Genomic DNA, 11,785 nt, shown 5'->3' on the forward strand with positions numbered 1-11,785 from the left:
TCTCATGTTCGAATGCTCTTGATGTCAATAATTTTTGTATTTATTCCATTTATAATAGTTTTTTTTCTTTGTCATCAAATATGTATTTAATAGTTAACATTGAGAATGGTTATCTAGATAAATCGAGTATTGAATCAGATATCTTGTTTTCAAAAAAATAAATAATGTTTTTTAAATAAATATTCTTATGATTTTAAAAATGAAAAAGGAGAAAAAAGTTGTTTTATTTAAGTCCTTCAAGTTTTGTTTCTTGGGAGTTCAGCTACCTCTCTACTAGACCTATTAATACGCTTTGGTTACAATGAAGAAACTCCAATCCATACACACATTCAAACATAGACAATATTTCTCAATCTTAGCCGTTTGATTTATCTGACAAACTTTCCACGTGGGATTATTGTCTTGATCTTTGTTTTATGACAAAAATCTAGTATTAATGTCTTGGTCTTATAACCCTCTCTCTCATTAATATTCTCCTACAGCTTTACCCCACTTTCATCACTTTTCATTTTTTCACTTCCTTTGGTTTTTATTTTCCACACACACACTCTTTCTCTCTTCTCTTCTCTCTCTCTTTCATTATTGAGTTTTTTTCTTAGGTAGATTTGAACTGAATCTATCAACAATGGCTTTGCATTTTCTGCTTATGCTTTTTGCAGTTTCTCTTGTTGCAGCTGATGATGGTTAGTTCCTTCCTTACTATGCTTTCTTTGTTTTCAAGAGATGCTTTGTTTGTTTTTCACTTTTTGAATATATGCTTGTGTTTTGAATCTTCCTTTGTTCTTTTAGTTCTATATTCTTTACATTGGTCAGCATTGTTCAGAAACCACTAAAACATTTAATATTTGTTTTAACTTTATGGGTTCTGCTTGTTAAGCCATTGTTTCCATGTTTAGGGTTAACCCTCTAGCAGAGGAGTTTGTTATTTATTAGGAAAATTTTCAACTTTATTTTCTAAAAAATAATGCACAGTAGTGGTGGTGTGGTATAAACTTGATTTAGGTTAAAGTGTTGTTTTAGATTTGAACAGTGTTGTTGAAGTGTTAAGAACTAAGGTTTGAAGAGTATGCATTTCTGTTTCTTAAAATGTTGTTTATTTGTTTTATGTTTAACTTTTGGCTAAATATAAGTAATGTGTTTAAAATAATTAATTATGGTTTTATGGTTAATTTTCTTGAATGTGGTCCTTCTTTAGGATTCTGATTTATTATTTGAAGTAGAATGTTTTTTATTTGTCATTTTCCCCAACATTGCAAAATTATTTTTGAATAAAGCTTTATTTTTGAGGGGTCTATTGTTCTATTCTTGAAAAGTTTTGGTTGTAATGTTAGACAGCAAGCATCAATTTTTTAAGTACTAATTAAGTAATGTACACTAGCATATTTATGGACATATTAACCATTTATTTAACTTTTTCCCCCCAAATATTAAAAATATTGTTGCATATGCTTCCAAGATGAACCTTGTGTTTATGTGAGTGGTTAATTCTGTGAGGACTTGTTAAAATCTTATTGTTAATGGATCTTAATGTTTTGTACCTTGCAGCACCTTTTATTGGAGTGAACATTGGAACAAGTCTCTCGGATATGCCACACCCTACTCAAGTTGTGGCACTACTCAAAGCACAGAAAATTCAAAACGTTCGATTGTACGATGCAGACCAAGCTATGCTCGTTGCACTTGCAAAAACAGGCATTCAAGTTGTTATAACTGTCCCGAACGAACAAATCTTAGCAATTGGTCAATCAAATGCTTCGGCTGCCAATTGGGTTTCTCGCAACGTGGTAGCACATTATCCAGCTACCAATATCACTGCCATTTGTGTTGGTTCTGAGGTTTTAACCACATTGCCTAATGTGGCAAAAGTTCTTGTTAATGCAATTAAGTACATTCATTCAGCCCTAGTTGCATCAAATCTTGATCGCCAAGTCAAAGTTTCGACACCCCTTCCTTCATCCATCATCCTTGATTCGTTTCCCCCCTCTCAAGCTTTCTTTAACCGATCGCTGAATTCGGTTTTAATCCCAATCCTTGATTTCTTGCAATCAACCGACTCTTACCTCATGCTCAATATTTACCCTTACTATGATTACATGCAATCAAATGGTGTGATTCCATTAGATTATGCACTCTTTAAACCTCTCCCTCCAAACAAAGAAGCTGTTGATTCTAATACACTTCTCCATTACTCCAATGTCTTTGATGCCATGGTCGACGCAGCATACTTCGCCATGGCTTTTCTTAACTACACCAACATTCCTGTAGTAGTAACAGAATCAGGATGGCCCTCAAAAGGTGCCGCGAACGAGCCCGACGCAACAATTGACAATGCCAATAATTACAACAGCAATTTGATCAAGCATGTTTTTAACAAAACTGGAACTCCAAAACATCCGGGAATTGCTGTTAGTACTTACATCTATGAACTCTACAACGAGGATACGAAATCAGGGCCATTGTCGGAGAAAAACTGGGGATTGTTTGATGCAAATGGTGTCCCTATTTACATATTACACTTGGCAGGATCAGGAGCGGTGTTGGCGAACGACACCAGCAATCAAACTTTCTGCATCGCAAAGGACGGTGCTGACCCAAAGATGATACAGGCTGCATTAGATTGGGCATGCGGACCTGGAAAAGTGGAATGCTCTTCATTGCTGCAAGGGCAACCATGTTATGAACCAGACAATGTGATTGCACATGCAAATTATGCTTTTGACAGTTACTATAATAAAATGGGGAGGACTCCTGATTCATGTGACTTCAAGGGAGTTGCTACAATTACCACCTCAGATCCAAGTAAAATACCGTTGCCTAATTCTTTTTTGATCTAGCTTTAGTATGATTTTTTTTAAGTTCTATCGATGTCCTCTATGATAATTAATTATGAACTTTTTGAATGATTGCAGGTCATGGTTCTTGTGTATATCCTGGAAGGTAAAGATTTTTTGCTTCTTTGTTTCGTTCTCACTATCCAATATGCATTATTTTTTCTGGATATACAAATCTTGGTAAATTAGTTGTCATGTTAGTTTTCAGAGATCAACCCTAGAAAAATAAAACTAAACAGAATCGTTAATGGTTCTTCTTTAACCAAACTGGTATATAGGTTCGGTTGACCGGTTTGGTGGTATCAAATCGAACTGGTAGTCTGGTACTACCTTTTCGGGAAGAAAAAAAAACGAACTGCACTTTTTTAAACCAAACTGATTTTTTATTGTTGTTATGTGAACCGAAACTGTACCAAATTCATATTATTAACCGATAAGTATTGTTGAAAAATAACCAAAAACCGAACCGTTAAAGCAAACCAAATTGAATTGAAAAGAACCTCACTGGTTAGGTTTGTCAACTGTCAGTCACAGTCGGTTGTTTTCGGGGCTGGTTTAAAGGCTTGGTTTTTTTATTTAATTTTAAACTGTCCTAACCGGGACATCTAATGTGCATTAATTAATACTTAGAACTTTGGTTTTGTGAATATGTGCAGTCTTGGCAAAAATAACACCTTTGGCAACTTCACAGCACCATCAATGAATTCAAGTTCAGATTCTTCAGCCTACAACATCCACAGCTGTGAATTGAGAATTAGAAGCCTTCTAGTAGTGACAGGGTTTCTGATACTGGGAGTGGTGTTGGTCTAGTAGGATTATATGTCTAGAACACATTTTAATCATTCAAAAATTTTGTGGTGGTGATAATGTTACAGTTGGTATTGGTTGTAGCATTTTGTTGTTCGTTCATTCAATTTTGTACAAAATCCAGCCAAGGGTTTGGACTGAATGAGGCTCCAGCAAAATCATCATTATCATTCTTTTCAGTTAGAGTTTATTCAATCATTAGCAATCATTGATATTCTAAGATTTTCTTTCTTTCATTTATAATCTTGTTCTCATTATTAAAGTCAACAAAGAATTCATCATTTCTTATCTAATGAATAGCCTTGTAATTGATGAAAAGCTTAGGGCTAGCTCACACCTCCATGAGACTGTGCTGCTTCAATATAAACTTCACCACTCACTAAAAAAACATAGACATAAAACATATTTGCAGTGTTGTGTTGTGCAACATCTTGTTTCAAGAATCAAGAGTCTTCATGCTGAATCCTAAATTGGTTGTGCACAATTCCTTTGCTATGTTGCAAGTTGATTGTGAAAATCCTTCCGGAGAGACCTTGTTGGCTGATCATGAACTTCATGCCGAATCACAGGATATGCAGAGAGTTATCAATGATTCTGGCATTGAAGCTTCCAATGGGAATGCTGGTCTAGAGTCAGGCTTTGATATCGAGGCATTAGCTACACTGGCTTCTTCTAGTTTGGATAGCACACTCCTGCCTGGTGCTATGCCTCAACCTATCACTACTTACCACGCCTCTCTATCCGCAGACAAACTTCCTATTTTGGAACTTGTCAACACACCAGTGCATGATGGAGTTGTCTGTTCTTCTGCAGATCAGAGATGTGTCGACATTTTACAACAGTTTTGAGGGGATTATACTATTGAGGAGCATGAGTCTAGCCTTGCATGCCCATCAGCAGCTAGAAACAAAAAGCAAAAGAAGCAGAAAAATATACAAGTTTCACCAAAAAGCACAAGTAGTGAGCACATACAAATTCGTTCTAAAAAGGGTGTAATCAAAAGTAATCCTAAATATTTGTGATTAGAGGATTAGGATGGTTTGATACTCATATTTTTTGCATAACTGTTATGTCTGATTAGAATTCTTTAGGGGTTTGTTTTCGGCCCTTTGCTTTTATGGCAGACTCCTCTTTGTTTTTGTTGTTAAAGGGATAGCCTTAGGCTTCCTTTCTTTCTTTTGTGTCAAGCCTTAATCCTAGTTTGCATTTTATTTTCATTGTCTCAATCAAAAAAGTCTATGATTTGCTTTTGGTGGCTTATATGTGCATAGTGAATTTATAGTTTAATTTGTTTTGAATGGAAACATCGATGATCCCATTCCCTGGAGTGTTTAGTCTTCAATACTTTTTAAAAAAAAGTATACCTTAAGTCTGATGAAGCATGTAAGCTAGACTAGGATTGCACTTGTGTTACATACCACATGACAATGGTCAATTCAAGTGTGACACATGATAATACAATTTTTTAAACATAAAAGTATGTGAAAGAGATGATAAAATAGTTGAATTGACTTATATGTTACAATTGAATTGACTACGACATTCTCACTTTAATGGTACACAAGTGGAGTCCGCTAGACTATAAACATTTGTTAGCTTAACTTATTCCCACCCAAGTTATATGTATGTATACTTTTGCAACAGTATGCAAAATACTAAATTATTAATGTGTTCTCTGAGTTTTATATATCAACTACAGATAAACAAACTCAGATGCATGTGTAATGTTTATAATACATTTCAATATGAGTATTCAACAACAAAGTAATTTGCATATTTTACAATATTTCTAATTCATCTAAGTTTATTTTTGACATAATATCTAAAAATCGACATCCTTAGAGTTGGAGGTGTAGAAATTACTTCTCCAAAATATGACTAATTCATTTGTGCTAAAGGCCCAAACAGTTTACAAAACCGTCCCACTCTCTCCACGTACCAGTAAAAACCCTAGCACAACCAAGGATATATAAATTCACTTCTAAACCTTCTCCATTTTCATCACTTCCACCCCACCATTTTTTTCAGATCTAATCGATTTTCTTAACCCTATATTTCTCTTTTCCCAATTTATTTTCACTTTTCAATTTCAATCTATGATTCGCATCATTCACTACAATTCTCTATTTCCTTAACCATGTAATAGAGAATAATGAATCGATGCAATATCAACATGTTCCTCTGGACGGCATAGTCCTAATTTTCAATGGATTCTTGCTTTTTCTCGTAGGATCCACAATTTCTTTTATTCTTTAAGAAAATCATAGAATCCATTGTAAAAATCATTTTGAATATTGTTTTAGTTTTTAATTTCTGTGTGTGTCTTGATTATTATATGGTAATCGAATTAATTAATTTCTGCATTTTTATTTAGGATTATTATGTGTGTGAATTTAGTTGTTGCTCAATGATGATTATTTTGCTTTAACCACACTGAATAGAATCTGGATGGTGTTTAATTCCCGTTTTATTTAAGTCTATGATTTGCTTTTTGTGCTTAATTTTGCTTAATGACTTCATTCTCTAACAAAAGAGGATTCATTTTGTTTCATCTTTTTTTAGAGATTGATAGAAGGCTTAGTTAAGCATTTGAAGCAGTTTGGCTTAGATTTTAAGGGCATTTTTCCTATCTTCGTTTCTCATGTGGACAAACTGTGCCATTTAACTGAGAGCAATCAATAACTACACCATTTAATTTAATTTGTAAGTGTGTTGGTGTAAGTCTTTGATCAATTGTCTGACTGGTGGTTCTTTGGCGTGCTTTGTGAGCTGAATTTTAGGGGACTATGAAGCAAATCATAGAACTATAAGCAAGTTTTAGAGCATATAGTTATCAACATTCTCTTCTCTTTTCAATCAATGTGGATCTGCAGTAGTGTATTGAAACAGTAGTGTGGCTATAATTTCTCGAGACAAAAATATGAATAGACGTTAATCTTTCTTTGTTTTGAAAGTTTTAGAACATGTTAGAGCACGAAGACTCTAATTGTAACATTTTTTTCTTGGAAAGAACTCTAAATTATGTTAGTCTTTATCTTTATATATGATATATTTTTTTTTTACAAAAAGTAATTCATATAATTTTTATCTTTTTAATGGTAAAATAATGAACTTTTAATGAAAATTTACAAAGTTTGTATCAATTGGAATTATTTAAAAAACCACCTGACGGGAAAATTAATAAAAAACATGAAGGTCGCCAAAGTAGCAAAATTAACTAGAGTTTATGCTATTACTATGGAGTCAAAACTATCACTTAAACAAAGAGAAACTCAAACTCATTTTCCTTGTACAAATGTTGAATATGGAATACTTAATTTGATGTTGCCCCTTTCACGCAAAAGATAAAATTGATGATCATCTTTGAAAATATGAAATAATAAATCGGTTTCACTTCATAATAATAATATTAAATGTTAAAACAAATTCATTTCTTGTTATTTTTTATAAATGTGGTGATTAATTTTGCTTTTGGATCTGAAAAGACCATCTACATTTATGAGATGTATTGACGTAAGACAGATACTAGACCAACAACCTTGTTAAATTCTCGTTAGTTTTCCTATTCTTTTCATTATTTTCCAATTTTTGTGAAAAAGATAAGAAGTTGTGGAAATTTTACTTCATATTTTGTTTCTTTTTTTGTTAAGCAAATAATGAACTTTTAATGAAAGTTCACGAAGTTTTCTGCTCTATTCAAGAAGTAAAGTAGGAAAAGAAAAAAAATAGAGAAATGCTAGCAACACATTCTAACACACACTTTCAATTAGGCATGGCAACAAAATTTATACCACTTGTACCCGTGGTTATCCATCCGAACCAAACCTATTTTGACGGGTATTTCCCATTTTGATTGGGTTTGAGTATGAGTTTGGATTTTTCCTGATTTCAAGACACGAGTTTGGGTAGGTACCCATTCTGAACCCATACCCAAACCCGTCTTGAATGTAGAAAATATTTTATATTGATATGTCATGTTATTTTATTTGATAATTGTCGTGTTATAAAAACTATCATATGGGGATTAGGCGGGGATATCCAACCCCGTCGGGAACGGGGATGGAGTTCAATTTTCATCTGAATATAAGTAGGGTAACATATAAGTATATTAGAATCGGATATGGGGACGTGGAATGTAAAACCCGTCCCTATCCCGCCCCAATGCCATGCCTACTTTCAACACACTCTTTTTGATTGGTTAAAATTCAAAATAGAGTGTGATCCACGTGATCACCAAAGACAAGTTTGTGGTCATGATCATAATCATTAGTGAAAATGCCATTGGTCTCGTATTGAGACTCATTTTGCCTACAAAGATGTGAATATGAATCAACTCTTTAGGTGTTGTTAATTTCCCTATGCACCCGGATAGAAAAAATTGATCATCGTGTAAGATAAAAGTGAAGTGGTAAGGAAATAAATCCGTTTTACTTTAATAATAAAAGTCAAAATAAAGTTTAATGTTTAAGTGTGTTTTTTTTGTCAAAGATAAAATGTTTAAGCGTGTTTTAAACTTTTTATGTCATTGTTAATTTAAAACACACCTAAACATAATTTTATTATTAAGAAAATAAAAGAAATTTATTTCTTCACACTTCCTTCCACGTCTCATGATTATCAATTTCTTCCGAGTGATTTTTTATAAAGTTCAATGAATGCTAAAACAAATTACCTTTGCCTCCACAGTTATAACCGATATTCTCGTTACTTCTGGTGAAAAAAAACTAAGTTTTTGAAATTTTCATTGCGATCATGACCATGACCACGACCACGAGGCGATCGTGCATTTCAACATTGGAGAAAACAGTTATATTTGAATTTTTACTTGCCATATAGCTGTAGTATCATGTATGATTTTTGATACACAAGACATGCTAGCATCAATTACAAACAAAATAAGTGTAGTATTAGTACTAGAAATTAGTAGTATGCCATTATCTCTATAGTAACATGATAGATTATTGTTATGCTTCAGACATGCTGCATTAGTTACAAAATGAAATGTGACTGAGTTTCAGGTATTCCTAAACTGTCTGTGTCCAAATGTATTCAGATGATTCCTTTGTATTGCTATTAAATTGATTGATGTATGAGAAATTAGGGGGAAGGGCTAGGAGCTGCAGATGGAGCTGATGAGAAAAGACTAGAGAAGAATTTCTCTGCTAGAATAGCATTTGCTGCATCTGATGGATGAAATGCATCCCAAAATACATATTCATTGCGGTTTTTGCATAACTTTGAGTTTGGTAAGCATAAACCTCCAATGCTTGTGTCTACATTACAACAAGATGTATTTGAAACTTTAAAACCTGTAGAAATACAGCAATAGAAAAATGAGTGCATTGTTGTTGAATATAATTAAATAATCTTGAGCATAATGTAAGGCTTAAAATGGAAATTTTACCATAAGTAGATGGATTATCGATTAAGTCGAGAACTAAAGGATAGGTGTCTGCAAAGACAAGTTTTGCATTTGGAAGACCGCGGTTTAGTTTGATGATTAGCTTCTGTACTTTAGAGTTGAATTGTTGAATCCATTCATTAACTTGCTTTAGACATTGGCCGCGTTTGGATTTAACTCTTTGTGATGGAATACAACCGAGTGGACCAAGTCCGTGAAAAACCATTTTTTGTGCTCCTAGCTGATACAGTCTCTGGTATAATTCAATAAGTTTAGTACAAAGTAAATAGTGTAACACATCATGAGTAGTTCAGTTCTTGGAATATTTCATTTTCTTTTACCTTAAGTTGTTGATCTAAGGTTGAGATTAAGAGCTCTATGAACTCATCATGAGTGTATTGTTGGCCATCTGCCATAAACGGCTGCAAGAAATTATTGACATAATCATTGCTGCCTGCATAAATGTAGTTTACTAGTAACAGTTATATATTGTATTTGTAGAATTGAAGTCATCATGATTCATAAACATTCAAAACAATTGTGATAGAGAATACTTTTTGGTGTGAAGAAGTATTACCAATCCCAATGAAGTATGTGGCTTCATTGAAATGCTTGTTAGCAGCATCTTCACCCAATTTTGCTGTTATTGCTACTTTAGTTTTCTTGAAACTTTTGATTTGATCATCAAAAGTCAATCTCTGAAGCTGAAGAGATACAAGAAATGATATAACTTAGACAAATAGCCGCTAAAGTTTTAACTCGAATCTTGAGTATTTGAAGATGTTCTGCTTACAAAGTAAAGTCCTGTGTCATTGAGAATTCCTGCTCCACCAGATGCATAATTTACCCCTTTGAGTAGGGCATCAACATTTTGAGGCACTGACAAATAAGCTGGTGGTGATGGAATTCCAAGCTTTGAAGCTGCAAAATGACATAAAATTAAACCAACAAAACATGTCTTGCATAACATCGCTGCTACTTTTTACGAATGATTTCTTCGCGTAATGCAAGAATGAGTAAATAAAGGACGTTAACCAATCAAATTTCGGCGAACCATACACGATAAAGGACGATAAAGGCGTACTATTCTTGCATTTCTTATCAGAGTCGTCTCCTAACAATAACATTTCTCCATAGTTTATTAAATTTCAATAAAAGAAAAAGGAAAGAAAACTTAGAGATTAAGAAATTACATATGATATCTCCAATAGTCCTTCCATTGGTAAATCTTCCAGTAGCTTGGCCACCACTATAGTCAATTCCATACCAAGGAAAGTTAGATTTGGCCAAAGAATATTGTAAAAAATTATTGTTCCCTACATCTGTTAAAGAATCACCAAAGATATAGGTAACAAGCTTAGCTGCTAAAGCAATTTCACCTAGTGAAAAAATACATGTAACAAAAACAAGCCTTGGTATTGACATTTTGAATGTATCCACCTTCTAATAATCCTTCTATTGCTGAAAACATAGAAATGAATGAGTTTTTATAGTAGCATACATTAAAGTTATTGTGTTACACACTGTTGGTTCAATCTTGCAATTATGTTTGTTTGGTGGTTATTTTCTAAACCATATCAAAACTTTAGATGTGAAACTATATGATTTCTCTAATCTAGCTGAATCAATAAAATCATAGAAGTTGGTGTTTAAGTCAACTAGGAGTTGGCCAACTCAGATAATTGAATTAGCCATGGTAGCTTTGATTAGTTCCTTCACTTCAATGCCACTAGTGTTCATATTTCTCATTATGTAAATAAATTGAAATACAAGCAAACTAAATTTGTCAAGGGGTGATGCCAATATATTGCATTCAAATATTCAATATCATTGTTTACCAACTATACTATACTGTCTATTAAAAGTAATGGAAGACTTAAATTAAACTTGAACTTACAAAGTTCTAGGGCTGTTTGGGGTAATTAAGGTGATATATAGTTTGGTTGATTTCATACCACATATATTGGTGGAGAGACTTTGAAAAATGACAAAATCAAGCCAATTTTTACAAAGAACCAAATAAGAACTTTTTAGCTATAATGTCATACCTGCTTTGTTCACACAATTTTGATGACGTTTGGAAATAATATGACTCATTTGCCAATTATTTTAAACAAAAAGTCTTACTTAAAAAATTTAAAACTAGTTTTTTCAAAGTATTTTGTCACGTGCCGAAGTTTAAAGTTTAAATCTATATTTTTGTTGGAACATATGGTATGAAATTAGTTGAAAGTTGGAAAAATAGTCTTAGCACTTAGAATTAGTGTTCTGTGAATTAAAAAATATGGTAGTTCCACTTTCGAAAAAACACACATTGATAGTGTTTATAATATGGCGTCCTTGGAGCACCCACTTTTATTAATGGAGAGAACATTAATGCAAAATATATTTATATTACACACCGGATCAAAATATATGCCGCTCATCAAGCCTAGGCTTGATGATATATATTTTTTATTATCCGGATATGTTTAATTATTTTTTTAACATTATCTGAAAGTGCTTTCTTAATGAACACATTTTTTTTTTCATATCCGATCCAACCAAGTCAGTTAATTTTCCGATTCTTTTTAATCTTATGTGTGTGCGTCCAACTTGCTTCCAAGTTTGTCTAAGCTATTTTGTTACTTGACCTGATCTGCGTCATGCTTGTTCCTCAAGTTTCTCCCTGATTAGTTCCGAAATTTCTCTATAATAGAGAGATCGCATAGTTCAATTGGTACAAGAAAAAGACTTATGAGTTATT

At 33.1% G+C, this 11,785-nt stretch overlaps 2 protein-coding genes across 2 annotated transcripts; one reads left to right on the forward strand and one right to left on the reverse strand.

Annotated features, from left to right (window-relative positions):
• Positions 1-357: 357 nt before the first annotated feature.
• Positions 358-3,833, forward strand: LOC11442120 (glucan endo-1,3-beta-glucosidase 2). The gene is made up of 4 exons (XM_024785211.2): positions 358-683; positions 1,546-2,799; positions 2,910-2,937; positions 3,488-3,833. Exons 1-4 carry the CDS (start codon positions 626-628, stop codon positions 3,639-3,641), a joined length of 1,494 nt encoding a protein of 497 aa, XP_024640979.1. The 5' UTR covers positions 358-625; the 3' UTR covers positions 3,642-3,833.
• Positions 3,834-8,445: 4,612 nt separating this feature from the next.
• LOC11442121 (GDSL esterase/lipase At5g37690) lies at positions 8,446-10,538 on the reverse strand. The gene is made up of 6 exons (XM_003616235.4): positions 10,233-10,538; positions 9,833-9,960; positions 9,617-9,743; positions 9,381-9,493; positions 9,043-9,292; positions 8,446-8,947 (listed from the first exon to the last, which is right to left on the reverse strand). The coding sequence occupies exons 1-6, from the start codon at positions 10,462-10,464 to the stop codon at positions 8,736-8,738; spliced, it is 1,062 nt and encodes a 353-aa protein (XP_003616283.2). The 5' UTR covers positions 10,465-10,538; the 3' UTR covers positions 8,446-8,735.
• Positions 10,539-11,785: the final 1,247 nt, after the last annotated feature.

Source organism: Medicago truncatula, chromosome 5, assembly GCF_003473485.1.
Source record: "Medicago truncatula cultivar Jemalong A17 chromosome 5, MtrunA17r5.0-ANR, whole genome shotgun sequence".
Lineage (NCBI taxonomy): Eukaryota > Viridiplantae > Streptophyta > Magnoliopsida > Fabales > Fabaceae > Medicago > Medicago truncatula.